Raw genomic sequence first — 20,670 nt, forward strand, 5'->3', positions numbered from 1 at the left:
AGTACATTTTTTCCAAATATACTTCAAGGAAAATTTGTCTCCTGAATTTTTTAAATTAGACTTTGAGAAGGGTCTTATCTGAAAGTGTTTGAAGAGCACTATTTGTACTGTGCTGTTTGAAAAGCACTATTTAAAATGGAAGTACACACTCTAACGTGATAAGGACTTTACTGGACTTACCTCGATTTTCAAGTAGGGTGCAAGCTATCTGCATTCGCTCCAGCACAACTGCCTCTGTAGTGGTTGACACCTCACTGACCTCTCCAAAATCAAGGTAGTGTTCTGCAAACTGTGAGATTGATCATAATTAGAATGTAAAGTCTTAATTAGGTAAAGGATAGGATAATTATAATCCACAAAGCTTCAGCCTATTCCGTTTTCAGTTACTGTTACTGTACTTCTATGTAAAATGATAACTTGTGTTGTTGTTGTTGACCGAAATAAATTTCACTTCACTTAAATTCACTTAAAGTCTTAATTATAGCTAACAAGAAATGGAATCATTTGAATAAGGGTTACCTTTAACATTAAAACTCCACAACTGCTGGAATCCTGTTGCTTGTTGTGTTGCATAGTCTGTAACTGCCACTCCATGGTGTCTTCATGCCCTCTCATCCTCAGAAAATTCCTAGTTGAACAAAAATGTTTGTAATGAAACAAGAAATGTTTTATCTAAGAATAATACCTCAGTAATAATGCATACCTCCAGTTGCGCAGAATTTTCCTGTCATAAACACCTTCATTCCCCATGGGGTCTATGAGCAGTATTTTCTGTGCAGAAATGTTGACAATCTGAAGAAAAAGTTAATAAATTAAAAAATTACAATAGTTTGTGCCACTGAAAACGTATTTAAAAAAAAAACACTTTGTGCAAGAAACTGCTTCACAACAAATTACGCAAATTAATAACTATATGAACACATACCACAAGAATCCAGTGTGTACCAAAGTTCACAGGGCACAGCCATGTCTTCAACTGGGAACTTCATCTGTGGGATTGGAAGTGCAGAGTAATTTGGATTTACTTAGGTACCATGCGTCTTAGGGTGTTTTCAAATATAGTCTTCTTTAAAGGAACCGAACTCTTTCCTCAGCAACAGAAAGGAGTCAACTGTTTGGACCACTTTTGAACTTTCAACATACCTTGTTGAGGCATCTGAACTGCCCAGAAAACAACGAGCTTGCAACTACTGAACAGAGCAGGTGTGCAGCATTCTGCACAAGTATACAAAAATGTTAGAGAACAGTAAATAAGTTTTTTTTTATATCAAAATTAGTAGGCAAAGGACATTTCTTACTTTCCTTTCGTCTCTCAATGACAAGGTGCAGGTATGCATCAATGACCTGTTTTGAATAATCTGAGTTTATACAACAACAGCAACAATCTTTGAAGTAACTGCTTGAGTGCTGTACACAAAAACATCTAAAGGAATAGAATTGCTGATAAAGGTTCTTTCTGCATATACTGAAACTGGATATTATGATGTCACAGATGTCACAACATCTGTGTTGTGGTTGATAACATTTTTTCCTGTTGAAGTGAATGGGTGAAACCTTAGAGTTTTGCAATATAAACCCCCCGACCTACCCGCACATTTTAAACTATTAATGGTCTCTGCACTGCAAATGCTTCAGAAGGAGCAGAACCTCGAAATCAGAATCAATAATGATAAGTTCTCTTACCTCATCAGAAACCACCGTGACCCCTGCAGTGTTCGAAAAGAGGAATCAAATAACTTTTATCTTCCAACAACTGACTCCAGGCGCCCAGTATCCTTTGCACGCCATAGCCTCTTTACTAAAAGAAAAATATGATAAGTTAGCTCAGGCATGCATGAGATTTTTAGTGGATAAGCTGGGTAAAGGCCGACGGGCCACAACAGGAAAAAAGTCAATACAATAGGCATGCATTTACACGCAGAGAAATAGGAAAGGTACAGCGGGTGGGCAAAATAGAAAATTACTGACAGGCAGATCCATTTCTAGACTTCTACAAGCTCAGTGCACTTTGCATGTTTCTTTATATCCAATAAGAGTTGAAGACTGCAAAATGCAAACAAAGTCATGCAACAGTCAATCAAGTTGCAACATCAAACTGGCAGCAAATGACCAATGGGTCAAAAAGAGTTGTTCACTATGCCACCTTCCTTTTCTAAGCTTTGTTTCCGGGAGGGAAGTTCTTGTTCATGTGTTTCTGGTCCTGGAACACAATTAAACTCCTTGTGGGAGCAACAACTGTTGTCAGCCGTTTTGGGTGCATAATGAATAACAGAGGGTCTGGTATCCTCTGGACTTTGCTGGCACTGAGGGTTAGCAGTAGGATGGCAGGGGGGCATCTTCAGGTCTGTGCTGCTGTTCACTGTCTGACTGTGAGTTGGGTATTTTTCATTGTCACTGATATTTACATGGTGGCTTCTTCTGTACAGCTTGATATGGTCAATGCTTTAGTGATTTCTTAAAGTTGCTCCTTCCGTGTTTTTTTTTTTTAATCTCACACATTTGCCAGCGATGTCTTGAATGGTGTAGGGTCCTGTAAAAATCTGGATCAAGTCTTCCTCCCTTCCTTCCACGTTTCCTCATGTTCAAAAGAAGAACTTCATCTCCAACGCTGTACACAAAGTTTCTGTACTTCTGGACTTGTCTAGCATAGGCTTCCTTTTGTAAGTCTTGGGACTTTGCCATATTTTCCTCTACAGTTTTTTTTTAACTTCTTGTAGAAGATACAAAGTCACCGTAACTCGACTCCTCAGGGAGAATGATGGAGGACAGCTAAAATTTTCACATTTTAAATCACAATTAAAATCATAATGGCAAATAATGCATTTGAAACATGAACTGAAAATCCGAACTATAATAACTCATGTTTAAAAGTAAAAATACTATTATAAAGCTTTGATCACAGAAAGCCACAAAGATAGACTCCTCTCATTTTGTGTATAGTCACTTTTTACTCTTGATACACTTCCATAGGTGAACACATACTGAAAGGTCTCCTCAACATTTATTACTTTACATAAAGATACAAACATAAAGTAGTAACTAGTCACTTACTTTATCTTTAAAATGTGTCTTGCGTATAGAAGTTAAGCAGAGAAGATTAAAGCTGCAGCTAATATCAGTATGCACACTTTCCAATTAAGATTACATTTAATTCATGCATTATCACAGTTTTTGCATAAATAGAATTCCTTAATAACACTTACTGGGACTTCAACAGGAAGAATACGTAGCTCAGGTGGCAGAGCAGGTCAGCCACTAATCAGAAGGTCGGTGGTTTGATCCCAGGCTGCCTCCTGGCTGCATGCCAAATGTCCTTGGGCAAGATACTAACCCCATGTCTGCCTACTGGTGGTGGTCAGAGGGCCCGGTGGCGCCACTGTCCGGCAGCCTCGCCTCTGTCAGTGCGCCCCAGGGTAGCTGTGGCTACAATGTAGCTGCCATCACCAGTGTGTGAATGTGTGTGTGAATGGGTGAATGACTGAATGTAGTGTGAAGCGCTTTGGGGTCCTTAGGGACTGAGTAAAGCACTATACAAATGCAGGCCATTTACCATTTACCAATTCTCTCCCATACATTAAACGGAATGGTGTGTATTTGGTTGTGGTGTGGACCTTGGACCTCAAAGAAAACAGTGTGGCATCCAGATACACATCCCAGTCATTCTGTTGACTGTTGACTAATTTTCTCAGGGCTCTACATGTGGACATTAAAAAAAAAAAAAAAACACAATAGTGACAGTGTCTTAAAAGCATCCATCGTAGTGTGAATGCGAGTGAATGTTAGACGCACTAAAAACCTTAGATAAAGCGCTTGTGTGAATGGGTATGATTGGGTGAATGCACAAGTTGTACAAAGTGCTTTGAGTGCTCAATGAGAGTAGAAAAGCACCATATAAGAACCAGTCCATTTACCATCTGAGCCTTCGTAGAAAGTAAAGCTGGCTCAGACCCTTTTTGTAGGCAGCGTCCATGTTGGCAGACCACTCCAACTTGTGATCCAGATGAACTCCCAGATACTTAAAGGATGTGACTATTTCAACATCATTCCCACCAGTGCAGACAGAGGAGGGATCTGTTTCTGCCAAAGTCCACCACCAGCACCTTTGTTTTGGCCACATTCAGTTTCAGGTGATTCTCCTCACACCACCTCATGAACCGACCAATCACTCCTCTGTATTCCTCTTCACTTCCCATTCCCTCTTTAATCCAGGATCTCAACCAGTTTGTTATGTTCTCACATTTTTAGGTTCTGGTGCCTTCAGGACTGCTTCAACTTTGTCCTCGGTTTTGTGGAGCCCATGTCTGTCGATCTTGTGTCCACAATACTCAATGGCATCCTTGAAGAACTCACATTTGTTTTTGTTTGCTCTCAATCGATGTTTTTCTAGCCTGGCCAGGACTGCTGTTAGGTTAGCCAGATGAGTCTCCTCATCAACACCAGTGACAATTATGTCATCCAGAAAACACTGTGTTCCTGGAATGCCTTGTAGGACCTGATCCATGGCACGTTGCCATACTGCTGGGACACTGGCGATACCAAATACCAGTCTGTTGTACTGATATAGGCCTTTGTGAGTGTTTATCTCCAGATATTTCCTGGATGTCTCTTCTACTTCCAACTGGAGATAAGCCTGGGCAAGGTCAATTTTTGAAAAGTGTTTGCCACCTGCGACTGCTGTGAATATGTCTTCTATCTGTGAAAGTGGGTACTGATCTATGCGGAGAACTGGGTTCACTGAAACCTTAAAATCACCACAGATCTGCACTCTGTCACTTGCTTTCTTGCTTACTGACACTATTGGTGTAGCCCAATCTGACCATTCCACCTTGGTGAGTATTCCTTCCTCTTCCAAGCGTTGGAGCTCTGCTTCGACTTTGGGGCGTAAAGCATAAGGTACAGGACGTGCCTTGTGTAATCTTGGTTTTGCATTGTCCTCCAGTATGATCTGTGCTTTAATATTTTCAGAGTGCTGATTCCATCTTTGATCACCTGGGCACGGTTATTAAGTATCTGTTTCAGTCTTTCATCCACAGAATGTGCACTCGGGCCTCGTTCCAGTCTCATTGACTTTATTTCTTTCAGGTTGAGGTGGATGTGTTTCAACCAGTCACGCCCAAATAATGGCACACCTCCATTTTTTCAGAACATAAAGTTCCAGGTTGCGTTTCTTTTTCTCATATTCCACATTCACTTTTAGTTTTCCCAGAGGAGTTATTCTTTCACCTGTGTATGTTTTCAGTTTCACTGAGGTGTGTTTCAGTTTCAGATTGGGGAATTTGTCTCTAATCTTCATATAAGATCAGTGAGAGGGCAGACCCAGTGTCCAGTTCCATCTGTAACTCAACCTCTTGTATTTTTGGTGTGAGCCATATTGCATCATTGTCTTTCTCTTGCATTGTGTACAGCTCCAGGCATGCCAAATCCTCCTAAGAATCATTTGAGTCTTTCTCAGTTACTTCATGCAGCTTTCCTTCTCTTTTCCACATTTAGTTTTTCTTTTAGGCTGCGCAACAAGTTGTATGTTTTTCCTCCCATGACACTCAGTAACACAGCAACTTTCCTCTCATCCTCTATTTTGTTAGCCAGAAAATATTGTTCACCTCTCACCACATATGTTGTTCAATCCTCTGTGCCATTATCAAAAACGTCCATTTGTCCAACGCCACCTGACATTTTCTCAGTATTTTCATAAGTATCCTTAACTTAATAGAACTGATGTTACTCACGTCCTCTCTGCAGCGCACTAGCCAGGCGAGTGAGTTAGCATCCACACGGATGATTAGTTGTTTTTGCCGTAACCTTTTCCGTGTCTTTTGGCCACTTTCACAAGGATTTCTCCCTCCTGTCGTCCAGCGCACATCGGGGATCCGTTTTAATCCTCGTCACCAGTTTGTTATGTTCTCTCTTATAACTTAACTGGTAAAGTAACAACACTTGTTTGGTTGTTAGTAACTTACTTTATTAACCATGTTGTGGAAAGGCACAGGCATATCAATGCGCACAAATACCACACTTTACACAGAAAGTAGTACCACAAAAATATAAACTGATTTTACTAAATACATAACAGTTTATTTTTAAGGAGGTCAAAGTCAACAGCTTTCAGGCCATTTTTAGTGTATTGGATCAAATGTTTCTTTTTCATGTAGTGAGGTTTATTTCTCCAGATAAAATTAAAGTTTATTTGATTAATAGCTCTTGTTCATTTATCTGGAATGACATTAGTGTGCGTTGGATTGATACATCTTGGTAAACTTTCCATTTCTGTTAGATAAATTCTCCCTAAATTGATAAATTGCTCTAAAGCTGTCATGTTGTGATGTGTGCAGGCAGGCAGAAGTGGTGGATCCAAAATGCAGGACTCTTGGAGACGGGATTTAAACTGAAAACGCAGCTTTATTGCTGGACAAACTCCTCATAAAATAAAACTCACAAAAAGCAATGCAAAAACAAGACGCTGAGGACCAGACATAACAAACACACAGCAAGTTGAGGGCACAGAAAAACACTGGGCCTATATACACAGGGAAGTAATCAGGGAAAGAAACAGGAGGGAGACACAGCTGGGAGGGTTTGGGCTAACGAGACACGGGGAGCAAAGCAAGACACACTGACATGACACAACCCTTCACAATAAAACAGGAAACAAGAAACAGACGCAGACTTGACACTGAACCTATACTAGACACGAGACACAACCTAAGAAGTAATCCCTCACTAAGAATAACAGAAACATAGAATACCAATAAACCAAGCATAACAAAAGCATCGGGATACAAACCATAATACAATGTGAGCAGGGCAGACGGAACAATTGACGGAAAAAGTGTGGACTTTATACCAGTTTTTAAATTGTGTTGATGGGCCACGTAAAACCAGAGTTATGATAAAAATATCTGGAATGTTTGGTTTTCTTCCTGAATACTATCGTTGTTTATATTTACTGCGGGAAACGGTAAAAACGGCATTTTATAGGGAAACACTCGCTCGAAAACACTCTCCGCCTGTGAGCAAAAACAAAACCAAAAGTCCCCACCCTTTCCTATTTGTGGAAAAATGTACCATGTCGACCAATCAAAACATGGCATTAGTTGTTGAGGGAGGCGGTAAGTTTTAGGAGTAAAAAACAATGAGGTGCATCAGAACAATGAGGCGACTGCTGAATGTTACAGGTGTTACAGCAGTGATACATCTCCTGTTGTCAGGCCTGCAGGTATCAGGCTGTTGTTCTCCTTTATCTCATAGTGGACAGAAATTCTTTTTTTGCAGTGGCACAAATAATTTGTGTGGCATCAAATTTGATACAGAACAGTTGATTGTTAAATTGAGTTAGGGCACTAGAAATCGGGCCACCATCTGGGACGGATACTGGTTAATTGATCGCAAAAAAGTTGGACTTTAAATTTATTTAAATTTGTCAAAATTGTGTAGGTGCTAAACTGTCAGGCCTGAGTGTGCTTGTGGTTCCTGGTCCTAAATCTAGTCGTCCAAAAGTTCTAAATGACTTCAGGCCTGCTGCCCTCACCTCAGTCTTTGAAAAAATCATCAGAAATGTGATTATGGAAGACACTGAACTTCAGCTTGATTCAATGCAGATTGCACATAAGCCCAATAGAGGAGCGGAGGATGCGCTTTTGATTCTACTTCACCTGATTGTCAAACATTTAGAGAGTAAAGGACTTCAGTTCATCGATTTCTCTGCTGCTTTCAATAACACAGCCCCAGATTTGAATCAAAAGACTTTTAGAACAGTTTGAAATCCGGACAAACCTGAGCAAGTGCAGTCATATAAATATCTTGGGGCCATTGAGTCTGTTTTATCATGAGAATGATGCAGAACAAAGTCTTATAAAAGCAGCTTTGTCCCTGCTGCCATCACTAAACTTAATAACTAATAACTGTTTTCCTGATTTGATTCATCTCGTGTAATTTCCAAATATGTGTCTGTCAGGTTTAAATCGATGTGTGTGTTTGTGAAGGGATGACAAACGCTATTATTTTTCTGTAAAGAAAATTTACCTAAAAGTAAAGTAACCTTGATATGTCAGGATGTAGATGTCCCACCCAAAAACGTCATCCAGCCCTGAAACATCGGTACTGCTCAAGGCAGCATTGCTGTCCACAATTCCATCAGAGTGTTTCTTTGGACTTCATGGTGTTGCTGCTCCCAGTATTCTCTGAGACAACCTCTGAGGCCGTCACAGAGCAGCTGTATTTGTCATATCATTGACTTTAATTAAGTCAATGATATATATGAGGATGAGTTCCTGCTCCAAGTGGAGGAGTTCAAGTATCTCGGGGTCTTGTTCGCGAGTGATGGGAGAAGGGAGCCGGAGATCGACAGACGGATTGGGGCTGCAGCTGCAGTAATGCGGACGCTGAACCGGTCCGTCGTGGTGAAGAGGGAGCTGAGTGTAAAAGCGAAGCTCTCAATTTACCGGTCGATCTACGTCCCTACCCTCACCTATGGCCACGAGCTGTGGGTAGTGACCAAAAGAACGAGATCGCGGATACAAGCGGCAGAAATGAGCTTCCTCCGAAGGGTGGCTGGCCTCTCCCTTAGAGATAGGGTGAGAAGTTCGGCCATCCGGGAGGGGCTCAGAGTAGAGCCGCTGCTGCTCCACATCGAAAGGAGCCAGCTGAGGTGGTTCGGGTATCTGACAAGGATGCCCCCTGGGCGCCTCCTGGGTGAGGTGTTCCAGGCATGTCCCAGCGGGAGGAGGCCCCGGGGCAGACCCAGGACACGCTGGAGAGATTATATCTCTCGGCTGGCCTGGGAACGCCTTGGTGTTCCCCCGGATAAGCTGGAGGAGGTGTCTGGGGAGAGGGAGGTCTGGGCCTCTTTGCTTAGGCTGCTGCCCCCGCGACCCGGCCTCGGATAAAGCGGATGAAGATGGATGGACTTTAATTATTAAACATTCGCAGTTCACTCTTCGGCCGCTCCATCTTATTAGGGAAATTCCATATACATAATTGTAATTTCAAAACTCAACCCCATCATTTAATTTGTTTTTGATTAAAATTGAATATTACTTAAGTCTCTTAAATTAACTTCCAATAAAAAAGGTTTATCATTGATTGAAATTCATTCAGAAATGTTTAACGAATGAGCTGTCACAACTTTCAAGTACAAAGTTGTTATGAAGTCTGTCACATTCCCCCTTTTTCTTTCTTTTTTCTTTTTTATCCTTTATTTATTTATCCTTCTTATTTCACTGTACTGTATATTGTTACTCTTATTTGCCTTATATGTCTACTGTACAAACTGAACTGGAATGACTGACTGTTCGCTTTGTAATTTCAATAAAGTTTGGAAGAAAAAACAAACCTCTTCGGCCGCTCCCTTCTCATCATGTTTCTAGGATGGAGCCGTTTGGAATAATGCCGCCCTCTGCTGGACAGATATCGTGTTGTCCCTGAATCCTGATCCTCAGCACTTTCTATCAGGAGACAACGCACCCAGGTCCCATTTGATGTTGTTCACTTGATGTTCTGAAGCCCAGTACAGACCTTAACACGGGCTCCATGTGGACATATTAGATTAACTGTTTTTTAAGACCAGTTTCTTGAATTACATGACGGTGTGATTTTCATTTTGTGCTTTTAGTGCAGAGAGAGTCTCTGTGGAGGTTGGATGTTCTCCCCGTGTTTGTGTGGGTCCTCTCAGGGGACTCTGGCTTCCTCCCACAGTTCACAGACATTCAGGTAGTGGGGTTAGGCTAACTGGTGAATAAGTGTGAGCGTGAACGGTCGTCTGTCTCCTCACCCTGTGTTAGCTGGGATCCACTCCAGCTGGTACATGCCCGTCAGGCACCATCCTCATACCTGTTCTGGTAAATCCAGTCCTGGAAGACACAGCTCACCTGGAATCTGTGTTCATGTTATAAAATGTTACATTTCATTAGAAGTTGGTTGTATTCCAGTTTTATGTTGCAGTTTTCACTTTTGAAAGGGAAGGTTAGTCCAGCTCAGTCAGATGCTGAATGCTCTCTTTCAGTACGTTGTTGTATTAAACGATGACTCAGCAGACGACACATTGTAGCCATGTTAAAAATCATGCAACAGACCCTTGGTCACGATGTCGTTGTGGGGATGTCTAAAGGCTGGGTTCCTTCTAATAACCGTAACAAGTGTTTATGGCGCTCCTTGTGATGCTGGGTAAAAGTTCAGCCTCTGCGACCTCGACGTGTTTGAAGTTATCCACAGGCTGCGAGGTCCACTTCAAAGGTGTTCTATGTTAGATGTTGGTCAGGTTAATCAAAATGGAAACTGTTGAACGTTTCAGAAGTTTACACATTAACCAACATGGTTCAGCACTAAACATCGTAAAGCCTTTAGTTTATGGAGAGAGGATGCTGCCATCAAATTCAAAATGGGCTAATAGTTTTCTTTAAATGTTTCATTTTCTCACTTTGTTTAAAATACTGGTTTATAGGATTTGCAAATGATTGCATTCTGTTTTTAATCATATTTAACACAGCGGATCAAATGTAGGGAAGTGGGTGTTATATTCAGATTGTGGGATACATTTAGGAAATGTAAAACTTTTGATGTTAATGTTGTTTATTTGCAGGGTTTAAAAATAAATGTGTTTACTGTTTGAAACTCATACTTGGCCTTCTACTCGTCGTGGCTACTTAACCAAGCTAACAGGGTGGACAGTCTGAGGAGCTGGGAAAGAAAAGCGTTTGAACTGCTTTAAGTTTCTTGAAGATGTTTTATTCAAGAAGTTTCTTCAGTTTTTGTTTTTTAATAAACACCATATACACATTTAAGTTCAGGTTTTAGCAGATATAACACGTTACAGTTAGCACGTAAGAGATTTGGGAGAAAATTCTTTAAACATAATTTACAGGACACTTATTTGTGACATACGTATCTATTGACATATAAAAGACAATTGAACAAAGGCTAACTAACATCTGGGCAATAAAACAGAATGAATAGAGAATATTAGTATTTATACATATATAAAACTCTCTGTGACGACCTTTACAATGTTTTTGCAGGTGGAATGAGAGACATGAATAAAGTGCAATATGCAGTAAATGGAACAATGTGCTTTGATGTTACAGATCGTGAAAAGTAGTGAAGTGAATTTGTTCATAACAAGCAAAAATCAAATATGTTTGAAACTGACCACTAAATGCTAACCAGAGGTGTCAAAAGTGCACATTCTTACTAAAGTTTAGATGCCTCGGGGGTCTGACCGTTGTTGTAGCGCTAACAAAGTGCCAACGTAATCAGTGTAAGCAAACTAGATGATTCCTACAATTATATAATTATTAACAGCAAATTTAGACATGAAAGACTCTGTACCAACCTTTACGATCCACTTGCAAGGTTTCCACAGTCGATGATCCATGCAGGAACGTATTTCCACCTACCATGGAGGTCACGTGTTTCCGGTTACTGTGGAGCTCCCCGGTGGCTGCAGCCAGACCCTTCTAGGTTAGTGTGGAGGTCGCAATATTAGAACCATTAGCAGGACACTGTGTGTTGCAAATGTTGGTAAATCAGTTTGTGCACATAACTGAAATGTTCCCCTCTCGATGTTTAGCACTTTGACAAAGGAGCAAAGAGAAATTCCCACGTCTTCCACACAGTTTTCACTGTGTGAACACAGACAGTGTTTCTTGTACCCTGTTTGTAGGAGCTGGGATTGGACTCCACCACAGCAGCCTCTGTGTGGGATAGATGCAGTGCTCTGTAGTAAAGCACTCTGTCAGGAAGCTGGACTCCCCAAACCAGCAGTCATCGTCTAACATCTGCCTTCTTCAGCTGTAACCGTGTGTTTCTCTTGTAAACTTGGCTCTGATCATATGTGCTGTAATATTCCAGCTTTGCTTCCCGATCGTGCTGCACAGTCTGCACATGCTGGCCGGCTCCCCCAAGCTGAGGGCAGTGGGACTGCGCCTCATGACCGCTCTGTGGAAAAAACAGGTTTGTAATAATAACGCATTACTATAAATGTCATATTCACGTGTTCAAAGCTTCTGTTTGTCTTTGATTGTGTGCTGCTTTGGTCATGTCTGTAAGGACCGGGTCTACCCAGAGCTGCAGCGTCTAATGAGCCAGCAGGACAGCAGGGTGGTGCTGGGGAGGGACGCCCAGTGGGAGCAGATCCTGGCCAGGGCCGCCTGTGTCAGGGACATCTGCAGAGAGAGGTGGGTCCTCCCATACTTACAGAAACAGTGGGCACTTCTTACATTCACTGGTTCATTCATTCAGTGGACTTTGCATGCACATTGCAGACAGTGTGAGCTTCCAACACCAGGATTCTTCATCTTCCCTTCTAATGAGTAATAATCACTGACTGGACTCTTCATAGATGTTTCTGCTCAGCAAGCTGATGAAAGTTCAGAAAAATAGAAACATTTGTTTTTTCAGTCACATCACATCAACTTTGCTTGTTAAGATAAATGAATGCACTTTGTAGCTTTGCAGTGAATGAAGCCTCAGCTCGACGCTCCACTGAGTCCCTGTTTCTCCAAAAATCAGCAGGAGTCCAGTTTTAAATATTTCCGTACAAATGTCCAGAGCAGCTACACGTGCCTGAATCCAGAAGGATCAAAGTCTTACAAAGTTCAGTTCAAACAGAGAGACTGAGAGGCAGCTAACTTCCTGTCTCTGGCAGACTATCAAAATAAAAGTATACATTTGAAGCAAAAGAAATCAAACTATGTCAGTCTGTAAGCACTGTTTCCCATATAATACAACTCTAAGCAAGTGAGCCATAACTTTATAGTTTTAACCTTTAACCCAAACTATGTTGATCATATAAACTCCACAAACTGCATCCAGGCTCCTGCACACGTCCTTTACATGTTAGCTGTTAGCTAATGCTTGTCAGTTTTTGTGAACTGGCCTTTATGTGTGTTGATGAAATAAAACGATGACTTTATTTGATTATTTCCTTTGTTCTAACCAGCTGGTGCACACTGTCCATCGTCCCAGGGCCTGTTACACCTGCTAACATGTACATGCAGCTTTTTTAGCAGCATTAGTGAAAACCTGGGAAACCCTCTGGATGGATGCTACAGTACAAATTTAGCAAATCATTGAGCTGTTTCTTGTTTTCACAAATGCTTACGTTTGCTTTTATTGTAAAACATTTGCAGCCATAAGAGTTTGCAATGATAAGAAGCTGTGTTTAGCATTTACTTACTTACACGTGTCCTGGCACTTTTAATGCTTTTTTCTTAAATAAAAATGGTAACAAAATTAGAAGAAACACATTTCCCACTTTGTTCACGCTGATGTGTGTGTTAACCAGGCCTTACCAGCATGCAGGGGACATGGTGGCTGCCATTTCACTCACTTTAAAACAGTGCAACAGACCAGACCTGGCAACCCCGGCTGCTCTCGTCCTTCAGGGACTACAGGAGCTGTGTCGAGCAGAGGTACCTCGCCTGTCTCCATTTGTCTCTTTAAATTCAGGAATCATCATTTTTCTGGATCATAACTTTTGAATCTTATCCAAAGTTCTGGTCTTAAAACAAATCTTTCTTTCTCAGGTGGTGGATATTATCTCAGCATGGAGAACTGTTTGGCCTGAGCTCAGCTGTCACTCACAGCCAGAGGTGGTTCAAGCCATCGCTGAGCTTTTGGCTCTGGTGCCTCAGCTCACAGTTAAATCAGAGCAGTACGAGGTGCGTCGTAACGTTCATGTTGCTCTGTGTTGAGGAGCTAACAGAGCGACACAGGAAATCCACCAGGTTATGTTTTTCTCTGTGGTTCTGTCTGTAAACAGGACTCTCACCAGCTGTTTGTATATTCTAACCTCACTGTAGAGTCACATCTCTACATCACTGTGTTTGGTAGCTAAAGTTAGCACATCAATGTAAAGTTGGGTAGAAGCACAAAGTACAGACGTGTGAGGGTCCAGTCCTCAGAGTCCTGCTGTGGTCGGACTTCACAGTAACTAATAAATGGATCAGCGAGTGTGAGCATCTTTTTAAAAACAGAAGTTTTGGTAGTTTGTTGCTCTGGAGGATTCAACACAGTGCAGCAGTGGCCGTCCCAGCAGATGAGTCCTAGACCATGCAGTGCTGATTGTTGGAAAGCTCTCCTCCTCTCTAACAATGATATGGCAGTACAGCTTAGGTTTGCAAAGTTGCATCTAAACAAACACAAGACCAAAGGCCAAAACCAAACATACCATATTAGCACAGGACATCTGATAGACTCCCCCCATCATCCTGACTGACACCCCCCATCACCTCTGTGGACTCATTCCGCTTCCTGGGTACCACCATCACCCAGGACCTGAAGTGGGAGCCCACCATCACCTCCGTCATTAAGAAAGCCCAGCAGAGGATGTACTTCCTGAGGCAGCTGAAGAAATTCAACCTGCCAACACGGACGATGATGCAATTCTACACTGCAATCATCGAGTCCATCCTCACCTCCTCCATCACCGTGTGGTACGCTGGAGCCACTATCAGGGACAAACAGAGACTGCAGCGTGTTGTGCGCTCTGCTGAGAAGGTGATTGGCTGCAGACTCCCATCTGTGTCTGACTCAGGACCTGTACACCTCCAGGACACTGGGGCGCGCAGATATTTTTATATCTATTTAAGCATTTATGACAGTATGTTTGCACTAAGCACCGCAGCAATTTCCTAATGTTGTAAACCTGCTCAACATTTGGCAATAAAACCCTTTCTGATTCTGATTCTGATAGGGATGCTTTTGGGTTGCAGCCACAGGACCTGTGCAGCACCTTGCAATCACTGAGTCAGACACAAATTTCTCTGCTGTGTGAACTTAAGCTTAGAGAAAATCGGTGAATGTAAAATGAAACCAACGGCTAAACCTCCTTAGGAAACTCAACTCCTTTGGAGTCAGCACACCCATCATGATGACTTTTTACTACGCCTTCCTGGAAAGCATCATGACCTTCTCCATCACCTGCTGGTCCAACTCCCTCAGCCTTCATACAGGAACAGACTGCAGCATCAGTGTGCTCTAAAATCATTGGCCTGCCTGTCAGAACTCTGGCAGGTTTTCATCAACAGGCCCTTAGACAGGCAGCCAAAATCATCAACGACCTCTCTCACATTCTTCACCCTGCATTTCAATGGCTCCCCTCTGGGCGACGCCTCCGCTGCATTTCCTGCAGGACTGAGAGGAGGAGGAGCGCCACCTTTGTCCCCAAAGCAGCTCTGCTTTTTAACTCCAGCTGATAAGAACATTTCCCACAGAAACATAAACTACACTCTTATACTACCAACACTTTACTCACTTTTAGTCATTTACAGTTATTTATTCACCTTCAGTCACTTTAATTTTAAAACTGTGTAATTTTAAAACTGTATATTCTGTATATTTATTATCTCACTTTTATTGTGCTTATCTTCAACGTCATGCTGCTCTGTTGTATGTTAATTGGCCCTTGGGGATAAATAAAGTCTCTCTGATTCTGATCTTGTTTTTTTTTTTATTGGTAGTTTGATAGGTTTCGTATTTGTTTTCTTTTACATCATATTAAAATGTATAAATATATAGATTTAAATATATTTGTGTATTCATGTCTGGATTGTGTTTGGTTTTCTTTTATTTATTTCTGCAGTGGTTGTTGTGTATTACTATTTAAATTGTCTTTTTCCATTATTGTAATTGTGTATAAAGTTTGATTTGAATGAAAGTTACACTCAAATGCTTTCAGTGTTGCTGTGTTGAGTGTTTTCATGTTTAATGTTTGTATGGAAGACACAGAAAGACATTCGGCTAAATCTGTGCTAGAGTGACTTTAAAAAAATAAATAAACAGAATGTAAATAATGATGTTTAGTATTTGAGATGGAAGCTGTTTCTACAGGATCCTGATGGACACTCAAAGGTTTATAAAATGTTCTCATTAGTTGTTTGGAGCAGAAAATCAACCGATGTGAACCAAAACAACAAAAGTGTGTGAGACTACAAATTCTAGAATCAGAACTGCTGATTTCATTACTCTGAACTTTTAAAGGCAGGTTTTGTATCTGAGAGCAGGGACACTTGCTGTGTTCAGTGTGACTCGTCTCTGCAGAAGGTCAGGGCTCTGATAGTTGCAGTTAGCGGGTGACTTACTGGGCAGGTGGCTCCTGAGTGTCTGTGGGAGTCAGGGTTCATTATGGTCCTGGTTGCTACTGGAAATAAAGAAACAAAAGGAGGGTGTGATGTTCAGGAAGTACAGACGGTAGCTCAGCAGGTAGAATTACTAACTGGAAGGTTGGAGGTTTGATCCCTGGCTGCTCCAGTCTGCACGCCACGGTATCCTTGGGCAAGATGTGGAACCCCGACTTCCTCTCCGATGCATCCATCATAGTGTCATTGTTAGAAAAAGAAGTGCTTGTGTGAATGAAGCACGCTGTATACACTCAAAAAAATGAATGAGGTGGATTGTTCAGTGTATATTAATTATTTATTTTCATTTTACTTAAAATATATGTTTTTGTTAAGTTAACATATGTTTTTCTAATCAAGTCTACGTAATTGTGTCTATTATTCAACGTACATAATACTAATGTGTTACTTGATCGCATAACATTTAAGTTAAGTCAATTAGGATCGATATACCTTGTATATCCACAAGGTGGCAGTAATGCAAAAACAGTTGTAATGAAACCGCGCAGAACAAGAAGGTTTCACGGCTTGTGCCTGCTCATGCGCAAGACTTCAAATTTAACTGAAAAAGGCTGTTTTGGCGCCAAGCTGCTGTTTCTTTGAGAGGTAAGACCACTTTTTTCTTTGACTATGTTGTGTAGTATCTATATGTCCAGCATGGTTATATTTTGCGTTTGTCTTACAAGACATGTTATATCGTTTGCGTGTGCTTGTTTTACATTAGTTTTACTGGGTCCTGGACATGCTTATTTTGTGGACTGTGTAAGAAACATTTTTATTGTTTTTTGTTTTATTAAGGGATTAGCTACAGGGGTTCATGGGGTTATTCTTTCAAGGGGTTATTTTTCCATTTGCTTTCTTGGGATTCCTTTTCTGTAATCCGAGAGTCGGAAATATCGAATAGGATAGCAAGGATAGCATAAAGTGACATTTAAAATCCAAAAAGTCAAGGGCGAAAGCCACTGTGACACCATTGTTCTGCTCTATCAGTAATCTGTATTATGTAAAAATGGTCTGTAAATACAGCATGTTTCCTAGCGGAGTTATACATATCAATGTAGTTATAAATTACAGTTTGTGAAAGTACACACTTAATTTTTTTAATAAAATTATTCAAGACATATGAGTGGACAGACAATGGAGGTCGACAGACCTGGTGATAATTGCTTCTATAGAAAGTTAGCACATGGCAGTGTCAATCTCTTGCTTTTCTTCTGAGTAGTATTTTATTTAGTTGTAATTCAAACAATAATTTGCTTCTTGAAATTAAGGAATTAATTATTTTTTTTCTTTATAAATCTCAGATCCTGCCTTTACCTGCTCCCTCCTATACTGATGTGGTGTATGTGGTATTGCTGAGCTTGTATGTGGTATGTGAACTGTTATACTTTTGAAAACAAAACTGTTTTATAAGTTAAGTTTTCTTTTGTGACCCATCCCATGCCCCTGTTATTTCTTCTCCACATCTGAACCATGGTAAAGGTTGCAGTTCAAGGGCCTGAGGCATGAAATTCTTTTCAGATCAGCGGTGATCAATATTTTTTGGAACTTGATAAATAACAATAAAAGCTGTAATGGCTCCATTAGCATTTTGTGTAAATGTTTGTGTTAAAATTATAGCTTTAATGAGGTCTTACTACATTAGTTTTAGTTTGTATATGTGTACATATAGTATGTATATTTACAGTACAGTATGTTGTGTTTGTTGACATATTTTCAGGTGGAAGCAGAATATGTGAGGATTACTACTGCTGCACATGTTCCAAGGCTTTTTACACAACTTGACCAATACACTGACCAGCTCATAAAAGTCTTCAAGAAAAAAGGAGGCGTTGCAGGGAAGAAAATTAGACAAACTTTGGCCCCAGCCACACAGGTGCGTTATTCTGTTGGTAGCAAAATATTATGGCTAATAAGATCATTTTCAAATTTAAACAGCTAGTGTATGGTAGCTGCACAGTGCACTTACATTTATATTAAGCAAGACAAAGTTTGGTACTCAAAACGTTGGAAAATTTAAATTACCTAAACATATGTAAAATCTGATCCCTTGATTTAGGTTAAACCAGAAGTGAATGTTTTTATGTTATGTTTTGAATGCAAAAAAGATGATGTATTAGTTTGTCTTTACCTCCATTATGGACATATATAATGTGGTGGAAACCCTGCCCAACAGGTTAACTATTCATGTCCATGTGATGATTAGTTGGTCTTGTGTACATGTCTATCTGTGCAGTGGATATGTCATTCATTTTGCGTATAATGTGAGTTTCTGTCATCCTAAAGTATATCTGTTTTCTCTTCCTGTATCTCTGCCACTCTCTACAGAAGGAAACCATTGAAAAGGGGAGGGAGTGTGTCCTCAGGGCACTACCTTTTTACCTGAATGAAGACCCAAGCATCCTCTTCAAAGAATAATTGGTTGGTAATTTTAGTTTAGTTTTTTATCTGTATTAAACCAAATTTTGAATAACTAATGTTGTTGCATGTTGTAATGTTGTTGTTGTTGTAATTTGCATGGAACCTGTTTAAATGTTTTGGGAAATCTTCTTGTATACCCAAACTATTTATATTTATCGTTGAATCTGTAGTCTAAAATAGTGGCACACTGGGGTGCATGTTCCTAATATTTTGTTTACGTCATTAAAGGGTAGCTTTGGCCCTTTTTCTTTCTTTTTTTTAAAACTGGATGCCATTTTTCTATGTTTTTGTGTCTAAGCTACAGCTGTTCAGAGGGAGCTGGAACAAATTACCCTTGCTATCTTTACCATCGAAAGAGCTGATGCCAGCACTCCTCCAGCCGATGTGGGTATAACCATCTAGTGTGTCCTGCATGACCTGGAAGACCTGGCCTCTGCATGTGCACTCTTAATGGGTGGGATATATGCACTGAATCTCAGTTAACCTCAAGACTGAAAGCTAAGAGACAATCAAAAGTATTGAGATTTAAAGGATTTAATTGAGAGATGATACTGCACCAGAAATGTTGAAGGGTGGTGTGTATATTAGCGTTCAAGGCATATTGTTATGAGGTGGAAATATGTTCATATTCAGTTTGTGTTACATTGTGTGCATTGTAAAGGTAATTGCAATACATACTAAAAATAAGGGTAAGTTAGGAGGTTGATCTGATATCCTCGTGTTGGTGTTGTTCCCAGATCATCATACTAAATGTTGTTCCAGGATCAACATTGCAAGTGACCAATCAGAATGTTGTGACGTCATACTTTTGCGACTTCGGGAAAAACCGGCGTAAAACAAAAAACTGTACTTAAGCTGCGAGAAACCGCCTCTGTCCGCCGATCAACTGACCCTAACCCTAACCGTAACCCTTTAATAAACAGTAAGCAGAATTGATATTGTCCTTGCAACATTGGAATTTCATAAATGCACGACTGGCTTGGAATAGAACAACGTCACAACAATGTGATTGGTCACTTGCAATGTTGAACCTGGAACAACATTTTCATGATGGTCTGGGAACAACACCAACACGAGGATATCAGATCATCCAAGTTGGGAATGCAGGATGAATGTATATTTTGTGGACTTTTAAAGACGAACAATTGTTTCCATGTTAAAATGTTTACATCTGAAGTTTTTTGCCCAAACACTGGTAAAATAAATGTTGACAGTGGCGAGTGTTAAATGGTTACTGCTGTGCTGTTGCAAAAAAAACTGAACGCTGACAAGCTGTTTTATTGTTAGACCATAATGTTGGCATGTTTTGTTAAAGTTTTATTTGGGATGGTGATGTAATTTTCTTTGATTGCTAATATCAGTGGACTATTTATTATTATTATTATTATTATTATTGTTGTTGTTGTTACTTTTTTTTTTTTTTAAATTGTGGCTGTTGAGGTGGACACTTCACTTTGCATTGTTAAAGGCAAGCACTTCATTGGCATTGTGTTACTGGACTGACCCTAAGCAATCATTGCAAATAGCAACTTTGCTATCCATTTTAGACACTAAAAGAAAAAAACACTCACAGACCTTACTAGCATCACATGTGCATAACTCAAGTGTCATCTTATCAATGTGTTATGTGATCTTCAATGCGTTTTTTTTTTTTTTTTTCTTCTATTTCTGGTAGATACAGACATTTAATTTAAAGTCTTGATGTTGCATCTGTCTACATACTGTTAATTACTAACCCTAATGAGCTGTTGTGTTTTATTTTGGACTGGGTTTACACAAATGCTCACTGAATGTGTTGGCAATAAAATAAATTTTAAAAAATAAGTTGGATGTACTTAATTCATTTGTGTGGAACCTGTTGACAAAATAGATTTATGTAAAACTAATTAATAAAGCACAAGGTGGCTGAAAATATAATATTTGAATTAATCTAACTTAAATTTAACATTTTACTGCCACAAATAAGAAATGTGTTGAAGTAACTAATCTAAACTATCTAACCTGAAAATATATCATCTATGTTCATACAACATAACTTGATTTAGTTAGTCTTAAATATGTCTTGTTAATCTTAAGTAGTTTTTTTAAATTAGATGAACTAAAGATTTCTGCTTTAAACTAACATAATTCAATTTCGTGG

The 20,670-nt window shown here is 40.1% G+C and overlaps 2 protein-coding genes and 1 long non-coding RNA gene across 6 annotated transcripts in view; all 3 read left to right on the top strand.

The window, feature by feature from the left end:
* LOC145425177 (uncharacterized) overlaps window positions 1–20,354 on the top strand; it is a 37,531-nt gene extending 17,177 nt beyond the window's left edge. The window contains exons 1-5 of one of the 4 annotated variants that reach the window (XR_013905829.1): window positions 16,401–16,715; window positions 17,414–17,479; window positions 17,830–17,985; window positions 18,438–18,530; window positions 18,829–20,354. This is a non-coding gene — a long non-coding RNA (uncharacterized LOC145425177). The other 3 variants (XR_013905830.1, XR_013905831.1, XR_013905832.1) reach the window with 3 other exon arrangements.
* LOC113011575 (NACHT, LRR and PYD domains-containing protein 12-like) overlaps window positions 1–20,670 on the top strand; it is a 374,200-nt gene that overhangs the window by 214,471 nt on the left and 139,059 nt on the right. The gene's annotated exons all lie outside the window — the stretch shown is intronic.
* Window positions 11,767–14,142, top strand: LOC145425168 (focadhesin-like). Its single transcript, XM_080298159.1, has 4 exons — window positions 11,767–11,943; window positions 12,040–12,167; window positions 13,277–13,403; window positions 13,518–14,142. Exons 1-4 carry the CDS (start codon window positions 11,875–11,877, stop codon window positions 13,683–13,685), a joined length of 492 nt encoding a protein of 163 aa, XP_080154285.1. The 5' UTR covers window positions 11,767–11,874; the 3' UTR covers window positions 13,686–14,142.

Source organism: Astatotilapia calliptera, chromosome 3 (assembly GCF_964374335.1).
Source record: "Astatotilapia calliptera chromosome 3, fAstCal68.1, whole genome shotgun sequence".
Lineage (NCBI taxonomy): Eukaryota > Metazoa > Chordata > Actinopteri > Cichliformes > Cichlidae > Astatotilapia > Astatotilapia calliptera.